Source organism: Vanessa tameamea, chromosome 4 (genome assembly GCF_037043105.1).
Source record: "Vanessa tameamea isolate UH-Manoa-2023 chromosome 4, ilVanTame1 primary haplotype, whole genome shotgun sequence".
NCBI classification, from domain to species: Eukaryota; Metazoa; Arthropoda; class Insecta; order Lepidoptera; family Nymphalidae; genus Vanessa; species Vanessa tameamea.
In genome coordinates, this window is record NC_087312.1 from 5,167,666 (window position 1) to 5,195,255 (window position 27,590).

Here is a 27,590-nt window from a genome sequence, read left to right on the forward strand (position 1 = left end):
TGAAATCGCCGTGCAAATGTATGAGTGATGCTCGTGTGTACAAGATGTCTTAGTGTGCGTAAGATATCTAACATAGAAACAAATATAGCAAAAAATATACAAATTATAATATATTCATTATGGCACGCCGATACCGCCTTCGTGGGTGAAAATACACACTGACGCCGAAATGACGCTACGAGTACATTGCAAATACCCGCATTGGACAGTAGGTACTGATCACAGCCCATTAGGACAATATATTAGTAATGCCTTATTTTAAAGACCAATAATTAAATGTGTACATACTGTCAACACTGGTACTAGTAATAATAATTCATATTATTTATTAATAATTCATTATATTTGCACAAATTAAATAAACTAAAGTCAATCCTAAGTTAAACAGAGAAAATATGAAAACGAAAATAAAACAACAAAAACCGAGCAAATATACACAAACTGAAAAAATATATTTACAAAAAGCATCTCGTTTTCGTTTGGAGGGAAAACAATATTAATTATAATTTTGTTTTGAAAAGTTCAAACATGACGAAGATATATTTTCAGAATATGGAAAGAAATTAATAAAAAATATATAAACAAAAACACCAATGTGAAAAAGCCCTTATACGTCATTACGCTGACTATCGTATTATATACTTACACGAAATAGTAGCACGCCAGCGGCAGTTCCGTACGCGGCCCGTTCGCGGTTGTTATTCATATAATATAAACTTGTGGTCCGGCGCCGATGCGGCTGCGGCACCATTTACACGAAGCCAGTAGTAAGTTAGAATCTACTTCCAAGACTTGTTTATATACTGACTTTGTAAGTTACATACCAATAAATAAATAAATTGGTATTATATAATAAATACAATTTACAAAAAGAAACTTACATCGTAAATCTCATTCATAGGCTTAGATTGAGTAATATATTACTAACCTACTTTAAAAATTTAAAATAAGAAAATGTGTAAAGGTAACAACATCAATATTTCAATAAAAATCCAAAATTAAAGGTAAACGTATAAGTAGAGATTTTATGTTGTAGTTTCTTTAAAATTAAAAACTTATACGCTATGAAGTAAATTTTGTTTCCAAGGCAGAATAAATGTTCCTATAGGCTGAACTAAATCATCATCCGGCGTCCTAGTCAAGCAGAGCCGATACTAAAGACTCAATTAATTGGACTGGCCGTTTGCCAACTTCATCGTTTTTTCATGTACAAAATCTCACCTTTTATAAAGTTCAATAAAACCAAAGTGAAAAAAAAAAACTCAATTTAAAAATAAACGCTATTCAAATATGATCTATTTTATTTTAATGTTTATATTCAAAATACAAATGATAACGCTCTTTCATGACACCAATACTTTTTATATAATAGTTATTATTGTTTTAGAGATTAACTAAGACTTTTGTATTTAGTATAGTAGGACGCAAGTATTAATAGTCACTCATATATACCGAGGATATAATTTATTGTATTATAATATGATTTGAAAACTTGCAAAAATCTTGATACGATATTATTATCATGTGCTTATAAGTAAAAAACTTAATTTAACCTGGACATCGTTAATTGTTAAATTTGTTGTTTTATTCGAGAAACATATTCAATAATTTTCAATTATATATTTCGTCCAAAGAAAATATTAATTATTATTTCATTGCTCAGGAGGCCAACATCTGCAATGCAGCTTCCGTCTCGAAAAGTCCTCAGAGATTTGAGATCGTTCGTAAAAAATTAAATATGACAATTTGTAAATTGAAAGACCTACTGTTATTAACTATCCGATAGATGTAAGCATCTCCTCGCTCTGGAGAGTTCGTCCGTTGCACCCAATTAATCTTAGTCAAACTGCCAACTTATTCTACACACAACATCCACTACCTCGACACACTTTATACTTTAACGAGATTAAGAGAGTATAACAACTTAATATTAAAATATGTAATATTAATATATAATATATTAATCATTAGTATATTCAATTTTCACCGCGGTTTTTCATTTAAATATTCAACTCGCTTACTTTTTAACGTTCCGGCTCAGATGTGAATCTCTGTGAATTATTACAGGAGCGTCGACATTTTTTGGACTAGATAAAACCATTAAAGCTTTCTCGCAGCGATTTCTACCCGCTCGGTACAATTAACACTCTGGTCTGGTCGACACCACAGAAAAAAGGAATGTGTGTCAGCACTATTCTTGCCAAATCCACACGTTTTTATTTTCTCGTGTCGCCACTTAACCTACGGGCATAGTGCCCATATCGTAATGCATATTTGTTATTATAAACGATAACATATTTCGTTCAATAATTTTTGTATTCATGATATTAAAGATGAACTGATAAAAGATAAATAGATGTTACTTGTGACATGGACGTTTCGAGGTTTTCCATAACGCTGATCCTATTCGTATTGGTAGGAATTATATGATTCTTTCCTTCGCCTTCAATATGTTTTCCATATTTATATAATTTCCTTTTTAAGCTTAGAATTGTTATATATAAATTATTAATAACGCTCTAATTTAGAAAAATAAAATGTAAATATTTAGATAGTTTACTATTAATTTTTGCGTTTGTCACATTTGTGTTCCAAAATAGATTTGGTCTGTTCGTGCTAAGATTTTTTTGATAAACTGATAGGAAGCATATAGTTAACAGCAACTTCTATTAATAGTCAGCTTCAAATGTCATATTTTTCCAAAGCTTCATATTTAACATTATAGGAACACGAGATTCGCTTGTTTAAGATGCGTTCTTAAGACATTTTTTAGCCAATATTATTATTTCCTCATATTTAAATATGTAATAAATAACATACAAGAGGATATATGAATTAACTGATCTACCGTATCAAAATTGTTGTTAATAATTATTATTATACTTTTCACTGATATGTATAATGTAATTTAAATATTTATTCACAATTATAAATTCAAAAAAATTTAATCGTATAAAGAGATAAAGGAAACCAAGACAGTCGCCACTGGCATTGGTTTCCATTTCATATTTTTTTTATTTTGCACGAGAGTTTTTCATTACTGATTTTATTTTAAGATAAAAAATAACATAAAAATGTCTTAATTATAAAACCAAGTCTTATTCTTAGTAGTTCAAATTATAGATACGAAACAAGATTTTTATCTTTTACGTTCCCGCGATCTGTTTAGTAGTTGATTTCCGCAAAACCCGTCCTTAGGGTCTTTATCCAGCAAAAAAGAAAGATACTTGTCTAGTGGTATCTTCGTGTTCGTTGGTAACTCTTTTAATTAGTGGTAATAATAGATTTACATATTTTACAATTCACAGACACTATTTTTATTACTTAATCAGCCTTATAAACGGACCGATAGGGCAGCGAGGATGTCATATATAGCAATCAGACTTGCTTATTTGGTTCCTGAGAATTTAAATACACGGAAATAATGATCAAGAATACTTGGGTAGAACACTTTAAAACCCCAAAAACAATATCCATACCATCTTAAATGGAAATTAAAAAAAGCTATCACCAATGAAGTGCAATTTTGACCTAGAACCTATACTTAGCGGTAGGGCTTAGTGCACAATATATGTAATTATTACACATTCTGCCGTCAAACATCAAAGTGTTGTGCTCCGGTTTGATGAATGAGCTACCCAGTAAAACTACAAGCACAAGAGACATGACATCTTAGTTCGACGATGCAAGGGATTGTTAATATTTCTTACAGTACCCAAGTCTATGAATAGTGGCACTACATCCCATAAGGTGGCCCAATTGCCGATCTGCAAACCTATTTAAAAAAAAATCTTTATACCAAAACTTATTTATTTACACCATATTAACTCACATATTAAACATACATGTAATAATGACTATGATATCACTACCCATAATTTAAGTACCTTAAATATTACCTTGATATTAAAATATCTTTCGTACATTTAATTTTTCCATTCAGTTGCGAAGCTACGCAATACCTTTAATGGGTAGCTGTTTAGATAGCGACCGCACCCCTCGGACTAATTAAGTCTACTGCTCTCAATTTGTATACAGAGTTAATTGATTTTCTCTGTGTATTCACATAAACAAGGCTGAGGAATGTGTTGTCAGTCAGAGACGTTTTATTACAGACACGTGATCTTCTCACAATTAAATACCAGTATCAAGTATTCACAATATGCTATAACATTGATCAAAAATACTCATTTGTCTAAAAATATGCTCTAAACGCTTGATACTATAGTTGTTGGATCGAGTGTAATCGTGTAAATCTTTATACGTTCAATGTTTACAAACATTAAGTGGTTTAATATTCCATATTGTTTAATAATTACATTATTATATATGTATATATTACATAAAGTTAAGGAAATAAACTAAAAACGAATATTTCTCTTTATTCAGTCAATGCACATTTTAATATAATATTTTTGTCAACAGTGATGGAGGTGCGTGCGCCGCGTTCTTGTGGCGCGAATCGCGCGGGCGCTCGGGCGGTGCGGGTTCGCGCGGGCGCGTAGGGCGGCGCGGTGGCGGGTGCGCGCGCGGCGGGTGCGGCGGCGCATGCACGCCACCGGCCACACGGACCGCTCGGGCGGCGGCGGCGGCGGCGGCTCCTGGCGCCTCCCGCCCGACGAGACGCTGCAGGTCGCCGACCCGAAATCTGCGAAAGAAGAGGTATACTATTTTCGATATTAATTTATCCATACATTATTTAGAATATGTTCCAACGGTGTGCTAACGTAATTGATATACAATTAAATAATTTGTGTATTTGAAAATAAAGTCCATAGTACTTTTTGGTGCAGATGTTTTTTCTAAAAAATATCGCCGCCTAAAATATTCAGCAGAGAGAATTGAGATAACTCTCTCTCTCTCTCTCTCTCTCTCTCTCTCTCTCTCTCTCTCTCTATCTTCTATCTTTAGTGAAAATAATTATATGTATATAAAGAAAGACTATTTAGACAGTACAATTTCTAAACTGGTGAATACGGTATAAATGCCGATCAACTTTAAATAGTATTAAAACTTTCTTAAAACAATTCTCAAGTAAAATTAAATATAGAAAGGAACACAGCAAAAATACTTCATAATTTTAAATACCACTTCGTCAGTGCCAATTATAAAATGTTGCTTGAAAAGTGTTGGTTTTACCGTCCGTCCTTGCGAAATAAGTCCTCGTGCTGCGAGCCTCTCTCCGCGAGTGTTTGTCCGCAGCCGCACCTACACGCTTAAGAGCGGATAAACTTTGTTGAAATCAAATTAAAATGCAACATTTTACACATAAATATAAAACTACTAAATCTACTACTATTTTATAAGAGCCAAGGTTTTCCGTTGTTTAGAATACATGAGTCTTAACATTTAATTTTTAATTGTTTCATTTATGTTAATGATAATAATTCATTTCGTATATGACGGTAAAGCAATCATCGTGAGTATGTCTGCACGTATCGAATGATATGATCGGCCGAATGTGTCCGCTAATCCGCATTGGAGCAGCGTGATGGTAAAAACTTCAAACCTTTTATTCAAAAACGAGGACACAATAGCCCAGCATGAATAATTCATAACATTTTGATGACTTTCCCCTAGGATCTATACCCGGGAGATGGGCACAACTGGAGAAGCATCATATTTTCGTTGATGGTCATCAGTTTTGTGATCGCTGGTATCGTCACCGCCATATATTTATTAGGGTAAGTTACTGTTTACTACAATGTCACTATTTACAATTTTCATTTAAATTATATTTGTAATACATTTGCTCGAATAATATTCAAAATATTGTTATATAACCATTAGAAAAATGTTTAACATGGGCGGGCATGTAAACGAGACGGTTGAATAAAATATTGTTCATAATTTCTTTAAACATTGAACAAAATAATTTAGTTACAAATATACACTACAAGGCAGAATATAATTTATTTCTTTAAGAAGTATAGTAAGATATATCATCAGATTTATCTTTAATATAAATGTTAATTAATTCATTTTTGATGTGGAGCTATTCTGTAAAAACATACTAGAATCTCATCGTAGAACACAATCGCAAAATGTCAGAAGGTAATATACGCCAATTAATATAATAATAATAAGAGTAACATATCACTACAGCGTATCAACGTACCAGTGTAAGTCGGTTTTCATCGTCACTGCTGAATTTTGTTTAATTTATGAAATATTTCAAAATCTTTCAAATGGTCCAAGGAAAACATATCCGAATTTCCAAGTGTCGAACATTATTCTTTTTATACTCTTGTTTCAATTCGATTTCAAAGCTCGACAATAACTACAAAAAAATTCAGTTCACAAACAGAGGACAAAAAGATACTAAATAATATCATATTAAGATAGTAACCAGAACATACTTTAAAATTCACAACCGCATTGCGCACGTATAGTTGGCTACTGCGATTTCACTATATCCGACGTTATTTCTTACATATGTACTACATCATATATATTTATTGCCATTCGGTACATCCAACGTACCTCGTATCCGATATTAGTGACGTAGCATGTGTGATTGCATGCAAGTTCGCATGTGAAAATCGCTTTGCGATGTTATACGTCGGACATAATTCACACGCGGAATTTCCCTTCTAGAAATACGGCCTGGGGCACCGAAATACAACAAATAAATCATTACTACTGCTGCTGTCGAACCGTCATTTTCCAGTGGTTAGAACACGAGCTTAACTTAACCGATGGTTGCGGGTTCAAAACCAATTAAGCAACACTGAATTTAAAAGTGATAAATTCGTTTTTATAGTTCATCTCAATCTCGTCGGTGAAATAAACATCGTGAGGAAATCTATGTCTAACTTTAATGAAATTCTGCCACAACTGTATGCGCTTCAAACCTACTCCTCAAAGAGTACTTAATATTACTACACTTTATATAATACTTAGTATTCTAATTACGTTCCGGTTTGAGGGTGAGTAAGCTAACGTAATTTAGGCACAAAGGACATAACATCTTAGTTCTCAAGGTTGGAGGTCCATTGGCTATGAAAGGAATGATTATTATTACTTAGAGCGCCAATGTTTATCAGCGGTGGGGACCACTTACCATCAGATGACCAATTTGCTCATGCGCTTACTCATCCAATAAAAAAAGGAATTACATTAGTTATAATGATGCAATCTCTAAAACTATCTTTTTTAACAGGTATGTGGACGAGTTACTTTACTGGTCCGGTCGTCGTATGCGACTCGACGAATTCTTGCGAGGAGACTTGACAGGCGAGCGACTACCCACCACTTGGGTCAGCTCCCATCAGCTCGTATACCAAGCAGACGACGGCGGTCTGTTGGCGCTCGATACCTTCAACAACTCCCTCACTGTACTCGTCACGAATCACACTCTCGTTAGTATAATGTTTTTTTATATATAGACAAGTAGATTAGAACCCTTAGATTTAAGTGAAAAGCAAGATTTTAGATCCAGGCATACACTCCTGACTTCAAATGTGCTTAATTCGTTTATAATTCATCACGTGCTCAGTGAAGCAAGGATTCGCGATACGCATCTGTTGTATGGCATACTACGACATGCGTAACCGCACAGAATCATCGAAGTGGAACGGAAGCTGCAAAGCTTCTCCTTTAGAGAAAAGGAAAGACTTTAACCACTTGTTCAACTTCTGTGAACCATTATAAGAACTTGTGAATATTAATTTATTGTAATACTTTACAATAAATTAATCTCTTACGATATTTATTACTAGAATGACATCGAAATATTAACGGATAGTGACTTTTATCGAAGTGACAATATGCAATCATAACATAACAAAGATATTAGTGTCTTAAAGATTAATTGTTGAATTTTTTTAATTTTTATCTAAGTATTAACAATTTATTATTACATTTTTTGATTTTCAAACAATTACACGTATTTTAGCTTCAATATGTACTACTAATATTACATTTTATGACAAACAGTAAAATATATTATTTATTTTTTCAACCTAAAACAAGTGACTCTTCTACAACTTCACGAGACAAAGTCTAACAAAAACGTATTAATATTAAGGAAATATTCATAAATTTTGTCAAATATTCTTGTAAATTGATGTATTTTATGCAATATTATTTATTTATGGTACGAGAAAAGACACGAAAATAAGTCTCTTTTGGAACTACGCATACGCGAATACTATTAAACACGAAATCAATGTCGATATTACTTATTATAATATTTTCTAAAGTGAAGTAAAACTGTCTGTTCTGTTTTAACGAAATCATTTTATCTTTGTATTAATTGTACGTCGGTACTTTTAATACAAGGATCACAATCTGTAGATAAATCTTTACGTTATATATTTGATATTACGGTATTAAATATATATGTATACATATACAGAAACGAAGTCAAAAATATCTAATATAATATACTACTTACTATCCGTCTGTCTAATAATACTCTTATTAATTTGATAGATATGAAAAAGATATTTTTAAAACTCGTCAGTTCTCGAACATAACAATGTTTTTAAAACGTAAAGAAGTTAAAACAGTGAACCGCAAACGCAATATCTGAAAGAACAAAGTAGAAAGTAATCACAGTTCAAGAAATGTCTTGATCTAAACTTCATTTGCAACTTGTTGGAAATAAAATTAGTTCTACATTTAACATTTTCATTCGATTTAAATGTTTTATAGTCTATATATGTGTGTTTATAGAACGAATAATACATTATTTTCTTAAGTATATAGAAGTCAATGTTATTTAATAAATATACATACATATGGTTTTCATAAAAAAAAAAAAAATCTTAATAGAATTTCAAAAAATATTCTGATCACAGTAACTAAAATAATTTTAAGATCTTAAAATATATCAATGTTTTTTGAAACTTTATAAATATTGGTAATAATATTCGCTAAATATTTACTATATATTGAAACCATAATTTAATTAATTCAAGTAGGCTCTCACAAGGAACTACTAGTTGTCGTTTTACAAAAAATAAAAAGAAAGTTAACTAACGGGAACAGACTATGTAAATATACTTTTTCATCACATACACGTAATAATCATAAATAATGCAATTAAGGCGTCCTGTATGAAAACCAACGAATACGAATTCCAAGCTGTTTTATAATAATAATAATATTCAGTCAGATGAAGCATAAAAATAAAGACTTTAAAATTTTACGACGTACCTGAGCAGTTAGGAAACAAAGTTTTAATGTTATGCAGCGTGGGAATTGCTAAAGCGCCTCTTAAAATTATCCCGTAAATTTTCCTTGAAACTGAGTCCGGTCAAAGTTCCGTAGTTTCAAACAATGCAAATTCAATTTCCCCACCTGAATTGCCTGTTAGCATCGTGCGAGGTGCGCAGTGCTGTAAGCTGGCTGCTGGCAGCCAATACCGGTCACAAACTGCGGCTAAACCGCATATTACAAAGACGTGCTACGAGTAGCCACATGATATTAGATGTGACACCGTATATTAATATCATAAGACATCGTAAATAGCATGCTCATATCTGCCTGCCTTACACGGTCATAAATAAATAAATTTACCATTATTGTTTGGTGACAAATTTAGTTTTAAATTTTTTTTTAATATATCATCCACTCACTGTTTTCAACATATTTTGTAATCTTACTAAAACTTCCATAAATATCAAGCTGTACTTCAACACTATTGCATCATTGCAATCCATTTGAAGCTGTTTGTTACGAGGTATATACGAGTATACATGTCCCTGCCCCGGCTTAGTACAGGTCCATATAAATATAATTTATATTGAAGACCATACAAGGAAAAAGTCTTGTTTTTTTGGGCCAGGGCTTTCGCAGGACAACTTTGCATGTTTCATTATAATCAGATAAATATTTTAGGAACGAACACACGACAAAATTAGAAATATCGATTAATATAAAAATATTGTGATTGCGTCGATAATATAAAATATTTTTTTAAAATGACGATTCGAAAGTACTTGGACTTATGTTTGATTGATCATATTTATATTATTACGCTGGATAGTTCCTATGATCGGTCCTAATCTCAAGAACTACAAGTCGGATTTGAGAAATCATTTTAAATTTTAAAGTAAACATTCTAGTGAGTAGAGTTTGGGCTATAAAATGAACATCTGTGATATAAAATTCATGCTTAAATTATCAAGATAAAATAAAATATCCCGAAAATAGTTTACTAAGTTATGTAATACCAATCTGGCTTTCTAAATTTTATAATATATTTTTTTATAAACTGAACATCACTCACGCATATTATACTAACAGGATATAAGGTAATGGTACGGTTTTTAATGCTATTTATCGTTTATACATCCAGAGGCAGCTCAATGTACGCGGATATCAGTGTTCTCCAAACCTTCGCTATGTGTTGTTCCAACACAATATCAAGGAGGTATGTTTATACAAATCGTAAAAATCAGTTAAATTATTTTTCATTACTTGTAATGTCAGTATAGTAATACCGGATTAGTACCGCCGTATGGTAAGTGGTCACATCTGCCTAAATTTCGGTATACCCAAATGCACAGGAGGTGTGATGCAAGCACAGGTGCACTGTGTTTTCTCTCACTTCCATAATTCAGCATTATTCCTGCACTAACGGCCCTACTTGAGAGCGTTAACAGTTTTCTCAATATTTTGTTCTTAACGCAACCGGAGTTTTGATTCCAGGAACACGGAATCAAACCATTATCACCTACTAGACCAACGACTAAGCCGTGAATAAATATAAACTATTTCTGACACTGAAAATGCGTCGCCAACTATAAAATCTAAGATGTTACGTCCCTTGGGCCTGTAATTACACTAGCTCACTCGACCCTTAAGTGGAAAACAGAAATAAAGTATTGTACCCAAAGGTAATATTATAACGGAAGATTAATTTTGCAAATAAACGACACTATTTATGTTATAGGTTTATCGACGAACCTTCACGGCACACTACACAGTTTATGACGTCACAAATGAGTAAGACTTTTCATGTGTGCTAATTTATCGTTTTGTAGATTTTTAATATTATTTTAAATGTGCCTTGAAAATGCTTCTAGCTGCTTATGATATGCTTATGGGTGTTAGTTATTTGTGTTTAAAGCTTCATAGAATACTGGTATATTTAAAAATGTAAATTTAATTTTTAAATACTATATGATATGGCTACATGTTTAGAGGGGATGGAAATAAAGAGGGTGCCGTCGGTGCCCTGAGGTAAAAGGGCGCTGTTATTTCAATAGTCGCTCGAAAGGCTCTTCCGCTCTATAAACGAGCGAGAATTTTAATAAGTACGAATTAATTGTAAGAATTAATTCTAACATATATAATAAGTATCTTTATTTAATGTATTATTAAGATGAGTGGAATAATGTCTTTGTGTACTTAAGAATATCGTTTTGCATGATGCAAGAACGAACTACCGTGAAACGATTCTTATACGACATGTGGTGAGAAAAAAAATAACAATGCGGCATGACTTTGAAGTTTAAGATTTTTATTTGATTTCAGAAGTTTTAATGCACGTTTTGAACGAACATTTTTTTTAAAAGTTTCAGCATGTTTCAAATATAATATCTATTTTTTAATCATATTTTAATATTTAAAATAGAATTGAAAGACAAAAGGAAGTTCAATGCGCATTTATATAATGTTTAAGCTAAGTTGAAAAGTAAAAAGATGTCTCCCGTAACTTACAGTCGAGATTTATTGTTTTCAAGTTCCTCTACAAAGACCTTTCTTTAAAGCAGACTTATTTACTTACTTCTAAATAAATTTGTTTCAGAACTGTACTACACCTTTTTTAGAGGACTATTTTCAAATCTTTGCGAAATTTAAATACCTAAATAATTAAAATTGTTTCACAATTTATTTTATTTTAGTTTTTTAAAATACGCTTTTTGATAACAGTTTTAATAAATCGACCCTTAAATAAAACCTTGTTTTTCTTAGCCACCACATCCCCTTGTTCGGTGAAGGTCAAAGCAGTTGGGAATGGCAGCACGCTGCATGGCTCGGTACAGAGGGCGCACTATTGCTCGTCGCAGATAACGAGGTCCTCGCCAGACCAGCACCCCCAGCTCGGAGAGCACCTCTGCTCCGTCTTACGACCGATGCTAGTCCGGGTCGCGTGTACAATGGAGTATCGGATTGGTTATACCAAGGTTGGTGAACCAATTCTATAGGGACAGTTGCCGCAAAATAATTTACTATTTGCTAAACGTTCTTCTTGCAAGAATTAAATTTAAATCTACAAAACTTTTTTGTTCCTAACAGAGGAGGTGACAAAAACAGCATCAGCGACTTGGGGATCTACAGACGGCACATTCGTTTTGTACGTCCAATATGACGACAGCAAGGTGTCGGAGCTGAGATTTCCTCACATATCCGAAGGGATAGGTGGCACTGGTGCGTCCAGATCAGGCTTCCTGCTCCCGACCCTCAACAACAGTATTCCATCTGTCTTCCCTGATCACATTACTGTGAGATATCCCACGGTAAATATGAGTCTTCAAATTCAAAACTATAGTAACTGACATAAAAATATATTTATTTTAATATGTAGTTATTTATTTTTGTAATGCATATTTGTCTGATAAATACTTTTTAATTCTCAGCCTGGCAGCTCCATACCTCAAGTGACTTTATGGATAATAGCGGTTCAAAATGTAACTTCACCTCCCAAATGGGAAGTCAAGCCTCCTAGTACATTAGATGGAATGTAAGAGCAGTTATTTTGCTTTTTCTAGCTATAATTTAAAACATTAATAATTAAAATGCTGTTATTGTGGCATTCAACGTCGAAACGAAAATAAACTTATATTTAATTTAACTAAATAACTTTATTTGTATATGATTTATTATCGATTTCAGTGAATATTATCTCATATCAGCCCAATGGGTGGGCAAAGAAAACTCTCACATTGGCGTAGTATGGATGAACCGAGCTCAAAATTATACCGTTTACAGCAGCTGTTATGCACCAAATTGGACGTGCACAGAGGTATCGAAGGCTTAGTTTCTTTTAATATTATTATATTATATATTATAATTTATATTGGATATTTTATAATTCTAAGTTTTTTTTTCCTTAGACGCATTCTGAAAAGGCGACTGATGAACCTTGGCTAGAGGTCCATCAACAACCTGTCTATTCGGAAGATGGCAGCGCATTTTTACTTCTAGCAGCAGTACAAGAAGGCGGAGGCCAATACTACACACATATAAAACATGTCGATGTATTGCGCCAGCGCATGGCTGTTTTATCGCACGGTAAAGTGGAAGTCGCGAAAATCCTGGCGTGGGATCAGGAAAATCATTTAGTTTATTATTTAGGTAAGAATATTTACCATTAGATACTAAATATATTTTTATTTTAGTACATTCATATATTCGTTTTTCTTTTATTGAAGGTTTTGACAACGAAAAGTTTCACTCACATAATCAGGAACCCGATATGGCCACCGAAGCTAATCGAATTAAGTATAAGAATTCATTGCAGCTGAGTGGTGTTTGTTGAATAGTGCAGTTGCCTCAGTTACTAACCTGATGTCATTTAGTTCACCTTATTTGCTTAGCTCATTGTCTCTTTAGTTCCAAAAAGCATATTATTTTATATTGTGTATTAGAAGTGTGTTGGAGTTGTGTAAGCTGTCAGATTTGTGGATTTTGGTTTGAGCTTTGTTCCATTTAAATTGTGGTTTTGAAAAATGATTTCTATTATAGGTAGTGCCGATAGACCGGGACAGAGACAAGTGTACGTGGTGCGAGATCCGAGCTACGGTGGAGGAAGCAACTCCGTTAGGGCCCGCGCTGAGCGAGAAGAGCCACGTTGCTTAACTTGCGAGCTAGCTGTGTGGCCAGCTCGCTTGCATTACGCAAATTGCACTTTCTGGAGTGCCACATTCTCTCCTGCGAAACCAAAGCTAGGAATAACGCACTATGTTCTTGAATGTATGGGCCCTGGTCCACCGCTTGCTGGACTTCATGACGCTAGAACACATAAGTTAGAAAGAATATTATACGATACGAGGCCTTATAGGTGAGATCTGTTACATTCCGAACAATTATTATATTCATCTTAAAATATTTAAAAAAAAACGAACGAGATTTTTTTTTAAATTGGTATAAATATATGCCCTCTAATACGACTTCCTCATTACAATCTTCAGATCAGTACGATTACGTGAGTTGGCATTACCAACGAGAAGATCATTTGACGTGCAGTTAAGTAGTGGGTCCAAAGCCCGAGTTCAACTATTCCTTCCGCCTTCATGGCGAGAGGAACTTCGTGATGCTGCCTTTCCAGTTCTCGTTCATGTGTAAGACATATTAATTATGTTAGAATATTTATTTCTGATTCGATTACTATTTAATATGCCAAAACAAGTACCAGCGTGCCGATATTAACAATTTTGGCATTGATATGGGTCTGAACATTATTATGGAATGAGGTTTTTTTTAATAAGTGATTAGAATATGACATCGGTTTATAGTACATTAATTATTATTGCAGGGATGGGCGGCCTGGAAGTCAACAAGTAACTGACCAGTTCCTTGTAGACTGGGGAACGTATATGTCCTCACGTAATGACGTAGTTTACGTTAAATTAGACGTAGCAGGAGCAAGAGGTCTTCCTCGAGCACTGCTCCGCGGTCGCCTCGGTGGAGTCGAGGTGGCTGACCAGTTGGCTGTTATTAGGCACGTTTATAATCAAAATTATAGTATAACTGCTTCTAAATACATCACTTACCTTACTATATTTACCTAAGAGCATGTTATACAATTTAAGAAAATATTTAATTTTAAACTTTCAGATATTTATTAGAAACCTTCAAATTTTTGGATGTAACACGTGTAGCTGTTTGGGGTTGGGGATACGGCGGCTACGTGACAGCGATGCTCTTGGGTTCTCAACAATCAACGCTAAAGTGCGGTATAGCCGTCTCGCCGATAACGGACTGGCTGTATTACAGTAAGCGTTTCGATATTTTCTAAAATATAAACTCACCAATAAACTAAAGCTAACGAATCAAGTTCGTTCTTTCACTTTATACATCAAACGCAAAAGCTTTAAGTGTACTTTACTGACGCATTTGGCTCTCAACTTTTAACTGATTTGCAATCCTCTCTACACAATTTTGTCGTTGAAAAATATACCATTTTTAAAGTAATTCGCTCATTTTTAAAACTTTGCTTTCGTTCTAAATTTATTTATTAATATTGTTGCGTATTGATAAAAATAATTAATTAACTATATTACAAAGACACATAGAAAATATGGATAATATAAGATCCTTTCTTGTTGAAGAAATATGATTCTGTAATACTAGTTATTCCAATTTGCATATATAACAAAATGCTGTGCACATTTTAGACGCAGCGTTCACGGAGCGCATCCTGGGCATGCCGTCTATCAACTACAAGGGCTACGTGGAGGCGGACGCGTCGCAGCGCGCGCACCACGTGCCGCGCCACGCGCTCTACCTCATCCACGGCATGGCCGACATGAGCGCGCCCTACCCGCACGCGCTGCAGCTGGCGCGCGCGCTCACCGACGCCGGCGTGCTCTTCCGATACCAAGTGAGATTTATCATTTATATGGATATAAATATATGCTAGTCATTTTAAATTACAAATATCTGGTACTACACGCAACACTTTACCGAAAAACGTGTTTAAATCCGGATCAGCACCATCATCATCAGCCCACATTCGTCCACTGCTGGATATAGGCCTCTCCAATACAGCACCATCGGGGTGTCACAATATAGTTAAATTTTGATTACATATAATTGAACTTGTGCATAGCATTGACTGTTTGATTCAATATACCGCATACATACTACCGCGGCGTAGACTTTTTTTAACATTGGATAAAACTGTGTCCTTTACTGCCTGTCACTGTTTGATTACGTTACCTGCGACAGCACCTAGCATATAATAGCAAGATTATTTTATTTACCTAACCGGTCATCTAATTACTATTTCTTCGATATAAATATAAAACATTGCAACGGATAATCCCGGCGCTTTGTAACTTTGGTAGTGAAGAAAGTTAGTTTTGTCAGAATTCGAGTTTTATTAAAACTTAATTTATATAATCGTATAAATAAAGAAAAAGTTTATAGAAAATATATATTTATATATATATATATATATATAATATGTTATTACAATAATACGCAACATGCTTAAAAGTTACCCAAGAATGCAATTTGTAAAAAAACCTTAAATGCAATTTCTTTTTTCAGGCGTATGCTGATGAAGGGCATGACTTGAAAGGCGTCATCGAGCACGTATACAGGTCTATGGAAGACTATCTCCGAGAGTGCCTCTCTCTTGATCCAGAAGACACCAAGCTGCCTCCACCAGATAGATAAAATTAATCATTCATAATAAGTCCTGATAAGTTTTGCGATATTACATTCTTTAATTTTAATATAATAATTATTATGTATAGTTGTTATCATATTTTGTAAATATGTAAATGAGATAGTGCTTTAAATTGTGTTCTCAGATAAATTTAATTTACGCCTTCCTAGAAGGACGCTAGATACTATGTATATCATGTATGTGAGTAAAATGTAACTAATATAATATTGAAACATGCTAATATTATGAAAACGTTCAAACCATAAATAATAACGGGATTCCCCGAAATTAAATTTAAAAAAATACGTACCTAATTTATAGTTTAAGAAACAAAGTTATAAATCGGGCTAATTGACTTAAATTAATTTTTCATATCGATATATTTCTAGTACGCTCCATTGACATCGCTTAAGCAACTCGCCTTTCTATGGACTAAAAAATATCACCTATGATAAGAATTTTAATCTTGAAAAGTAACCTAATTAGAGCTGTACGAGATTTAAAAGCTGCAACGATCATTCGACGCGTCTTATAACGCTATTGTGCTCGTGAATTCCTCTCTCTGGATATTATGTATATATTGTGATCATTATTCATAGCGATTCGAGCTTTACCCTTTAGGCTTTACGGTAACCCTTTCTACTTCCATCTTTTTAAAACTATTGTACTCTAACCGTATTAACGTTATTGATACATAATTATTACATACCCTGTTCTTATCGATAATTTACGACAACATTTTTTATATCTTTTCTTATAACTCTCATAAAAATATAAAATAAATAACGTTAAAAAAAAATAATAATGAGGAGCTTATCCTTTAGGGAATCTATTAGGCCTTTTACAACATAGATTTTATTTGTCAACATTGTGTTACAGAATTTTAAAATAATGTTTTATAATATTATAGTGCTGTTAAAAATACCTCATGCGGACGTGTGAACGTATATATGTAGGACTAATTATTATATATGACAGATCCTTCATATTTGTAATCGATTGTAATGTTTAGAAAAAAAGTGACCTTGTTCATCCTCTCTTCCTCAGCTGCTTTTGCACCATAATTCGTACCCAATCTAAACCTCTAGTCACTAAGTCAGTCGAATAATTGTTAAACGTCGCCTCTATCACATTCACATAATCACGATACTTTTAATATATTAAATTCAAGTTAATTTAACCGTCGACGATATTAAATTAAATAAATTAATTTATATTATTTAAAATATAATTTATAAACGAAAATCCTTGAAATATATGAAGTAATAAGTCGGACCAGTAAGTCTTCACATACAAATATCAAAACTATTCGTATTTAATTATATGTTGGAATTATATGGTTCATGTAGTCATTGTCTCACCATAAGCCTCTGAAATAATAATAAAAACTTAAGAAGCATGTACAAAGTAGAGTAAATGAGCTAGAAATTGCCTTCGACTTTACTTAAATGAACGTCGCAGATGACCAGACTTGTTCGGAATTCGGAGACTAATCGGTAACCATGAAGTTAGTATATGTAGAGACACGATACTAAATTAAAGAGACAATTATTGCTGTTGTGAATTAAGAGTACTGAAAAGTAAAAAAAAATAGTTGGTCAATTTAATATGAAAATGTCCTTTATGATTAGAATTTTTAAACATATTATGAGAATAGAGACAGAATGGTTAGTTTATATGAACGCAATGTTCATTTAACCTTAACTGAGACATTAGTAGGTAACTCGTTGTTGTATAGGTATAATATTGTCAACCGATATTATTGGTAAGTGTTATCGGATACCTGCATAGACGCATATCGTACATTCCATGTTTGTGAAGACTGCCAATTTGGTCTAAATTTTACAATTAAATTACCTACGATATGTCGATGACATTAATTTCAAACGCCGTTATGGTCTTAAGGATGCTGTGATTCTTCTATTGCAAAATTTTATCGATATTGTATAAAATATATTAAATAAATATGTCTGCATCTGATATACGTAGGCCTAGTCAAATCGAATTCGTTGTATTTATTAAAACTAAATCTAAGGTTAACAATAATTTAGAACTTTTAAAATTCTTCCATAAATAAATAAAATATTACATGATATTGCTTTCATCCGTGAAAAATATAACAAACCTAGACAATATATTACGGGCTATGTATACATCACAAAATAATATGAAAATTTTATAGGTATTATAAATATGAGAGAGTTCGGAAACCGGGTGCTTTAAATTTTACATCATGTTATATTGATTTCATTAGCGAAAAGTTCTATAGTTATACACGAGTAAATAAGTACGTTATATGACCTGCTGCTACGAGGAATAATAATAAAAGTGCTTGCGAGGTTGAGTACCAACTCTGCGATACCTTAATTATTAGAATGAGGAATTCTCAATGGGATTCTTATAAATTGAGATTTTCGATATAATATAACACCAATTTAAAAACATGTAGTTGTAATATCGATCAATGTGACAGGTCGGTATTAAATATCAATTCAGTATTAAAATCACTCAATGATTTGCACGCTGCTTCTCTCGACGGTCACTTTTCCTTTCATAATAGTCCTTTGGTCTTCCAATGTAGCGAAAGCTTCCAATACAATAGATAGTACTCTTGGGAAAAATTTAGGAACTATGTGATGACTATGTCAATTATTTCCTTATCTCAACTCAGGACTGCTACATTTTATTTTAATAATGTTTTTGGGTCTATTTAAATAATTAGTTGTAGACTTCTGTCCTAGTTTCCTCAGATACACTAGATGTGTTGTTAATGTCGGTCAGTAACGCTGTGTCTTTAGAATTATTCTGCAAGAACACTTGACTACACTCGATACGTAACCATATTAAACATGCAATATCTTATTTTAATCATTTTTTTTGTAATGAACAAAAAAAAATACAATAATGTTTATATTTTGTTTTAAGGCAAATATTATGTTTTTTTAAAAAGGTTTTTTTTTTTATAAAACTTGACACGTAAAACATATTATTTTGAAAATTTGAGTTAAATTTTGGCGGAGCGATAAATACATCGAGTGTAGTTAATATGCAGTGTAGTGTCCGCCTTCGTAACTGTAGACTGTCACAGATTGCTCCTTAGCGATTAGATCGATGGAAAGCGCGCTGTTGAACACAATAATATACAATTTTCTCTTATCTAATAAACTATTGAAAGCCTGTCTTTGTCTTAACCTGAATCTGTTGTCGTTAAGCTAGCGAGTCACATTCGTTACAAGATACAGGGCAATCTTTTAAATTATTGTATTCAGTAACGCGCCGTTTGATGGCCCTAGAGAAAATTTATATTCTACGTTGTTGTTAATCAGTGTTATAAATCTTATCGTCTCGTTTAAGAGTTACAGTGTTGTATAGATCGGTATGTTTATTTGTAAATTCTGAGATTATTCTGTTATTAATGTAAAGTTTCTTTGAATAAATAAAATTTTCATAATCGTTAATGAGTAAATTTCATTTCGTACACAATCCCTTTCCATACATATTTCTTTACAACATAATTTATATTTATCGATAAGAAAATCGGCGTAACGGTTATTTGTTTTCCCTTGGCTTGGAAAACCGGGCCCACGTATCGACGCTTCGAAAATATCTTTCAAGGTTTTCGTCTCTGGAAGTGATATCCGTGAGGCTAGAAAAGGCATCATGTGCACTGCTAAATGCACCGTCAGAGTTGCAGTTTGATCGTGAAAGATTTCGCATTAATTCGTAATGAGAGAAATTCATAGATATCAATGATGTATTGTCAATTTCATTAAAATTTCTACTGGGACTTGATATGCTGTCAATAAACATATTAGTGTTACTTCGCACTATATTTGAATGCGCAGTATTTCCACTGTATTCTCCATTAACAAGTTTACTTTTCTTCAACCTTCCCACAGCCAGGTCTAGAGACCGAACAGCTTCATTTTCATTAAATGATTTTCGTTTAACAGGTTCACTTTTAAACTTTTTAGGTCCACTCGAATAAGATTTTGCTTTATTTGCCCATTTCTTTTCATTTAATGGATCAGTACTTTCCATCGTGACTTAATAATTTTGTGACTATAAATGTTTTTTCATAAAAGTATAATAAGACCCATAAAATATAAATATATAATCTGACACGTTACATTGTACAGCTTGATTTATTTGTTATTTTTTTAACTAATATACCAGTACTTTTGACAATAATTCTTGTTCATTTGTCACGCCATCTTTATTGAAATAAGAGAACTACGTTATGTTGTACCGCAATACTTTCCTTATTATATACGCTATATACGCTAGATGGCGCTGTTCTGGGTTTTTTATTTAAAAAGTTGACACTAGATGTCATTAGTTACAATTTTGCGTGGAATATAATATTAGAAAACATAATATACTCGATCATATTTATAAACATGAAAGGACTTTTAATTCACATTCCTATCTGTCTGTTGCTCTTTCACGACCAGGCCACTGAACTATATTTGATGAAATTTGTTATGTAAGGTTGAACTCAAAGGAAGGACATTGACTACTTTTTTATATCTAACATATGACGACCAACCCCTAAAACGATGTATATTAAACAATTATACATCAATGACGTTTCGCTCCAATATTTGAAGATTACTTATTAAAATTTATGATAAGTATGGTACATGAAATATATGGTACATTCAACGAAAATATTTTTGTTATTATTGTACATGAAAACATGAAATCTATACATGTGAAAAAAAACATGGTGCTACATGATAATGGCCACTTGAATTAAACAACATTTTATTATAGATATACTTAGTTTATAGAAATAGATATTTCATTCTACAATGTTTCTTAAGGGCATCATCCCAAATAATCAGCTTGTATAATTTTGGAAGGCAGATAGCAATCACAGAGCGCCGCGGTGGTAGAAGCCACAGCTTCTATCTCCGCCTTCATACCACTCGCCAGCATACCCGTCAAGTCTTCCTTAATTCGAATACCTAGAATTTATTTAATTAATAACTTCAATTACCTACATACTGTGGACGGACATACTAGCATAAACGTGTTTAAGAATTTCTTGTTTATATAATATATTATTGATTTTAATCACGTGTATGTTTAGTCTAGTCTAGTTTATTCATGATGGTAAACTAACATTATATAAAAGAAAATTATATAAAATAAATGAGAATGTGCTATTTTAATGTGTAGCCGATATTCATTTATGGCTTTTTGTTGTTTAGGCGGTGATCAACTAAACAATGTTTTGTCTTCTTCTTTCGAATGTCAAATCAATGATGACAGAGAGAGAGGATTCAATGTTTGAGTAAACGCCATTAGAGTTATTCTGTTAGAAGACACTCGAAACTCACCGCAAAACGCGAGCGTGAAATATCAGGGTGTGATATGCGATATTGACCATAGTAATTATAAAATATATGGGATAAACGTATCAAAATAGCGTATCACTGTAAGTCGGTTGTCAAAATTTCACCAGTGAGATGCAAAGTGAATTCTTACAGAATTGCAATGCACCAATGCACACGTCATATAGAAGTAAGGCTGTTAGTAGTTAAAAACCATTTTGTAAGTTATTCGTCGTTTCACAAAATAATTAGTTATATAAATATATAATACTTATTTCGTTGAAACTAATCCTAAAACTGGGAATAAATGTTATAAATCAAGACGATAGTTAACCTGAAGGAGATTCTAAATAAGGCCTTTTTATTAATGATATAAGTTTCCTTTTATCCAGCACTGTTAAATGAAGGCGAGCGCCTTTAGGAACTAAAGTTGTAACATCATCAGGAAGAACTCCAAGGAGCAGCAAGCTGCTACAAGCTAGAGTGTCGGATAAGTGTGATTGGGCCTGAAATAAATAAATAAAACAAAAAAGCATATTAAGAATAATCTGAGCAGCGATTGCAAAACCAAAAATTACAAGTTTAAATTTAATAGAAAAAGTATATAACGTAAACCATAATATTATTTTCAAAGGAAAATTGGGATGGTGATGTGATATTTAAAACAACGCTAGGATGATAACGGTAGTTTAACAAGTTCACAAGAAGTGTAGAGTAACTTACGAGCGAACCATATTTATATGTTAGGAAGATCTCATATCCATGAGGATCGTAGTCTACAAGCGCGAGCGCCTTCAATCGCAACTCTTTCACTACTCGGCAAAGTAACTGTCTAGTACAAACATCGGGATATCCCTTTCCCTAGTAATAAAATACATACATCTAATATATAGTTATGTTAGTTCAAAGCGTGGCGACATATAATTAAAAGCTAAGTAGCAGAATCCTAGTAAAAGCATCACAATACGTTGAGATCGTAATATATCTTGAGAGACAATTATAATGGATTTGATTAATTACGAGAATTTAACTTAAACATATAATTAATGTTTGGTTTTAATTATTTTTTTCAAATTAAACGTTATAAAATTACAATTAAGTTTTAGAATTATTGAAAGCATTTCTGACAGATCCGTAACGAATGTACCTTTGAAGTGGCGATAAACAAACGACAAAATGTTGTCAACATACTATATATATTTTGGATTTAAATAAAAAAAATATATTTTTCTGTTCCTGTTACAAGATTATATCAACTGTTTATATTTTAAGTCCATCAATAGTTATGACCACCTGATATACATGAGGGCGTTCCTCATATCTATCACTAGGTCATGAGAGACATAAGGAACGTATTATATCGACCGGATTTTTAAATATAGAACTAAAAGCTTTAAATAAAACGATTGATACTTAAAATATCTTGATCATCGATTTAAAATAGTCAACTTAATACCGTTAAAATAATGACAGGACCCAAACGCACGAGTGCCCCTTCATCAAGTAGCTTTTGGAAAATTGCATCTTTTTCTACAACCAAGATAAACTTAGCTGTTGACTGAAATTCTTTTATACCGCTAATATCTTGTGGTACTAAGATGCCTTAAAATATGAGAATTATTTACTTTCTGTTTTATTGATCTATCAGTTATATATTTTTAAATAAGTTGTTGAGTAGCTACCGCCGGATGCCATACAGTCTACGACAGTTCCATCTGCATTAAACATTTTTAAAGGGCCTGCTATAAGACCTTTAGCTGTTGCAACAATGCCTAAACTCCACGGTGGAGTTTCAAGCAAGCAGCACATGTCGCGCACGCCAACATCTAATTTAGATTGGCTTCTAAACCTCGAAATATTCTGATAGAACAGTTCTCTGCAAAATAACTTGTAAATATTAACGTATATTTCTTTATAATTTCACACTTACAATAGTACTATAAGGCACTTTTGTACGAAATACTTAAAAAAAAGATTATAACACATACCTCCTTGTTACCGACAAATTTTTCGAAAGCAATTCATGGGCTTTAGTCAAAACAAACACTATTGTATTAAAACGTGATTTATCATCAGCGTTCGAATAAATCAAAGTTGATGTTTTAGCAACTTGTGAACTTTTTAAAGTAACTCTAAAATCAAATTAAAATTTATCACAATAAAACGTATTTTTTTTATTATTTATTTGAATATATTAGTAATTGAATTACCTACCGATCTAAATCGTAAATGCAATTGCTCCATAAACTCTGATTACGTATAATTAGTTTAGGCGTAGAGCCGCTCTGTGCAATGTTATTGATATCTTCCAAAATCTTTTCGATTTTCTTTATAAGTTCTCTTCTTTTATTTAGAGCTTCTTCTCGTGACAGCTCGTTAAATTCACCTTACATAATATAATATAATTTTTAATTTAGATTCTTTGAAAATATTAGTCATATAAAATTTTTTGCGTAACTGAAATATTTCTCAAATCTCTTTTCCCTTCGTACTTTACAAAGTCTAACAACATGAGATTCGATACCATTATTACTCGATGATCCTTTTAGAAGCTGACAAACTTCGCCGAAGTCTAATTTTCGTTCCGGTAAAACTAGATTTAATCCTGGTTTTTCTTTTTGGAATAGTTTATCTATGGCCGAAATAAGTTTTGGATCTTGTTTGAAAGAAATAATCGAATTCAATGTGAAATCGTTTTTAAGCTCCAATACCTCTTTGTTTATTAACTCCATTCTGAAATAAAAAAATCCGTTTGATGTCTCAAACAACCTTTCAAAACAACTATAATTGACAAACAAATCCGATAAAGCTCTATTAATACGAACCACCGGCAAAAGTATTAATGATCCCTACCTACCTAGTGGCGAGATGTTTATCGACCGCAAACAATAACATCGAGCGTCACAAAACGGAGCTCGTAAAAGGGCCACGAGACAATAGGGCAGCTCCTCAAAAGTTTTTACAGCAAAGTCGAGCGAAGATGCGTACGAGACAAATTCATCGTCGGTGGCGCATCCGACTCGCGCGCACTAAAAAAATGACACAATAGATATAATCGAGAGATAGTCGAGGCAGGCGTCTCGAGGAGCAGATGACACGACGTGACGATCGCACAAAGGGCGTGAAATGACGTCATAATAGCCTCGAATTATCGCCCCCTCTTGTCTCAGGCAAATATTTAACAGCAGCCCCGTTTTTGTCCTCCTTCTTCGGCAGGAGATCATAAATAACAGGGTTACGGCAGACAAATGATGAGGACCGTTACCGCAGCGCTTTGTTATACGTGACATATTGCAACGAGCTGATGTTTATGTCTTATTATGGAACTTGGTTTAAGTTATGGTTTTGTTTCATCATTTCTCAGTAAACCTTAATTTACTGAGATGATTTTGGTTGTGTTCATTTTAAGTTACTAACGAATAAATTAAAGTGATATCAGCTTAAGCATAGTACATAGGTACATATTATATAAGAATAGGTGAAATAATATAACAAGTGTTTTTTTGATTCATAAAACAATACTATTTAGATTGCAATGTTGAGATTACTCTTGCCAAATTTTAATTGCATAATCAAACCCTTGAAGTGTGAGAAAGTAACCCTTACACAGGATTCCCACTACTGTCGACCGGCACCCTGAGGAGCGTCGATAGCATCAGCGGGAGACAGCCCGCACAAATACCATACAAATTGCTCGATGGCTCCTTCTTATTGATTGTTGCAATTATTCGGCGAACCCTTTCACGACACCGCGACCACGGGGAGGTGAGAACTTACTTATCTGTTTGATCTATCTCGATGCAGCTACCAAACTCTTTGATATCGGTGTGAACTAACAATACACCAACACGAAGTTAGGTCGCTACGGGACGTCTCGCCGTCATGTACTATTATTTTTGTCGCGATCTAAGATTTTGAACGACGATAGTTTTCATCGTTCGTTCAAAGACTTAGAATTCAATCCAAAAAACAACCAATAAGAAGTACGTCGACTTAATCAAAGAATTAATAAACTATTCGTTGCAAATGTTTGAACATAAGTAACGATCTTCCCACAAAGTCTGGCTTTTGAAGTGGTCATCTAAGCGGAAGTAAATGCAGCAATTATAAAAATGGGAATAAAACATTCGTCACATTGTATGAATGGAGAGCGAGTGCGTCGCGAACCACAGGGCGTCGGCCCACAATGGACCACCATAGCGCTATCTCGATGGACGATACGTTCTCGCCCAATTGATTACTCAAACGTTATTTTAATACTTTGTTATTGAATTCAGATTAGGGTACTATTAAAATTCGATATTTAGAATAACTTTCGGTATGAATACGATACAAGATTATTATTATTTATTGCAAATATTAATTTATCAATAAATCTTCCATATGACATTATTTAAAAGTTATATTTTTTAAGTAAATCGATTATAATATTGTTTAAATTAAGTTCGTGCTGTATACATACTACATGAAGCGTATGACTTTTTTTTTAATGTATATTTCGTAATAACTAAATAATAATGTTAAATACTAATTAATATTTTAGTTTGAACGTATCGTTACGCTTAAACTTAAAAATGTCATGTGTTTAAACAAATTAAAATAAAATAAAAATAAAAACGGTTAAATTTGCAAAAATATTTTTAAAGTAAGTAGTAATAATTAATAATAGTTTAAAACGCAAACATTTAGTCTGCGTATTAATCTCTGCGATTATTTCAAACTTCATACTTCAGACAGACAGCATTATTAAATGCTTTTTTTATAAATAAATAACCGTAACAGCAAATATGAAATCTGCTATCGACGAATACATTAAAAGAATTAAACCGTACCTACCTGTAAAAATAACTAGAGTATTGATTACAATTACTATTTATTTAAATGGCCCTTGAATATTACAAAGAAATAATTCTTTATTTCTCTTACTTATTATGCATTTGCCCACATTCCCACACGCGAATTCTGTATATTCGCAACAGTTTCTCACATCGAGTGGCTACTTATGGCTTTGTACTAAACAATACAACAATCGCAATAAGGCTACGAATGCGACGAATGCTTCTACAGTTCACCACTCGAGTGGTCAGACTAGTGTAGGGGCATATACTTCCGTTCTTTCATTTATTCTTATTGTTTCTTCTGTAAGCGATCGGTCTTTAGATATTGTAGTTTCAATTGTGATAAAATCTGATCGTTTTCTGCCTCTTTTTACTTAATTATTTTTTTTTTCTTTTTTAGGCGAAGGTCTCAAATACTAGCACTACACGAACAGTCCCATTTTAACGCTCCGCATTTTGGAGCCGTCTTGCTGATAAGGGCCAAATCTTGCACCATCAGTTTGGTGCAAGTCTCTTAAAAACCTTTGTTGCAGGGAAAGAAGACCTCCTAACTGCACCCGGGCGATTATTATGTTTAAGATGGGGCTACTCACAAATTACCACAGTGAAATATTAAAAACATAACTTATACCCTGTTTACGATTTTTAATTCTAGTAATAGCAACATTTTTTCATAATTTAACTTTAAAAAATGTAAAACAAATATTGTTAAATTTTATTTGAATACTGATGAACTCCTTAAAAATCGGCTGAGGAAAAAATTTGTTAATAAATTAGTAGTAAACTTATTAATACAATGTAGTGTAGATCACTCTTTACCTTTTTATATGAAATACCTTTTTGAAATTATGACAATGTCAGACCTGATTGTTGGACCTTATATAATATTATTATTTAACAAAAAATATATTTAAAATTTATTTCTTTGTATAGAAATGTACTAATGATATTTAAATTTATATTTAATAGATTATTATATATAGCAAAATAAGTGAAACAATATAGTAACACCTTAAAATAGAAAATAACATTTACGTTTTTAAAATTTAAAGTTTTCACTTA

The 27,590-nt window shown here is 32.8% G+C and overlaps 2 protein-coding genes across 4 annotated transcripts in view; one reads left to right on the forward strand and one right to left on the reverse strand.

Moving 5' to 3' along the window:
- The window catches only part of LOC113394372 (inactive dipeptidyl peptidase 10), a 114,163-nt gene extending 94,354 nt beyond the window's left edge, over positions 1-19,809 (forward strand). For 2 of the 3 annotated variants that reach the window (XM_064220643.1, XM_064220642.1), the window contains exons 3-19: positions 4,426-4,662; positions 5,581-5,684; positions 7,163-7,361; positions 10,307-10,381; positions 10,904-10,956; positions 11,929-12,140; positions 12,253-12,473; positions 12,594-12,697; positions 12,850-12,979; positions 13,071-13,311; positions 13,389-13,458; positions 13,706-14,017; positions 14,148-14,297; positions 14,492-14,677; positions 14,794-14,951; positions 15,354-15,559; positions 16,231-19,809. In XM_064220643.1, coding sequence (XP_064076713.1) covers positions 4,549-4,662; positions 5,581-5,684; positions 7,163-7,361; positions 10,307-10,381; positions 10,904-10,956; positions 11,929-12,140; positions 12,253-12,473; positions 12,594-12,697; positions 12,850-12,979; positions 13,071-13,311; positions 13,389-13,458; positions 13,706-14,017; positions 14,148-14,297; positions 14,492-14,677; positions 14,794-14,951; positions 15,354-15,559; positions 16,231-16,359 — 2,664 coding nt within the window. In that variant the 5' untranslated portion in view covers positions 4,426-4,548 and the 3' untranslated portion in view covers positions 16,360-19,809. Of the gene's footprint in view, positions 1-4,425; positions 4,663-5,580; positions 5,685-7,162; positions 7,362-10,306; positions 10,382-10,903; positions 10,957-11,928; positions 12,141-12,252; positions 12,474-12,593; positions 12,698-12,849; positions 12,980-13,070; positions 13,312-13,388; positions 13,459-13,701; positions 14,018-14,147; positions 14,298-14,491; positions 14,678-14,793; positions 14,952-15,353; positions 15,560-16,230 lie in introns of all 3 variants that reach the window. The other variant, XM_026631657.2, reaches the window with a different exon arrangement.
- Positions 19,810-21,181: 1,372 nt separating this feature from the next.
- Positions 21,182-24,422, reverse strand: LOC113394373 (meiotic recombination protein SPO11). Its single transcript, XM_026631658.2, has 8 exons — positions 24,215-24,422; positions 23,905-24,076; positions 23,679-23,822; positions 23,373-23,566; positions 23,147-23,292; positions 22,414-22,551; positions 22,025-22,196; positions 21,182-21,321 (listed from the first exon to the last, which is right to left on the reverse strand). Exons 1-8 carry the CDS (start codon positions 24,420-24,422, stop codon positions 21,182-21,184), a joined length of 1,314 nt encoding a protein of 437 aa, XP_026487443.2.
- Positions 24,423-27,590: the final 3,168 nt, after the last annotated feature.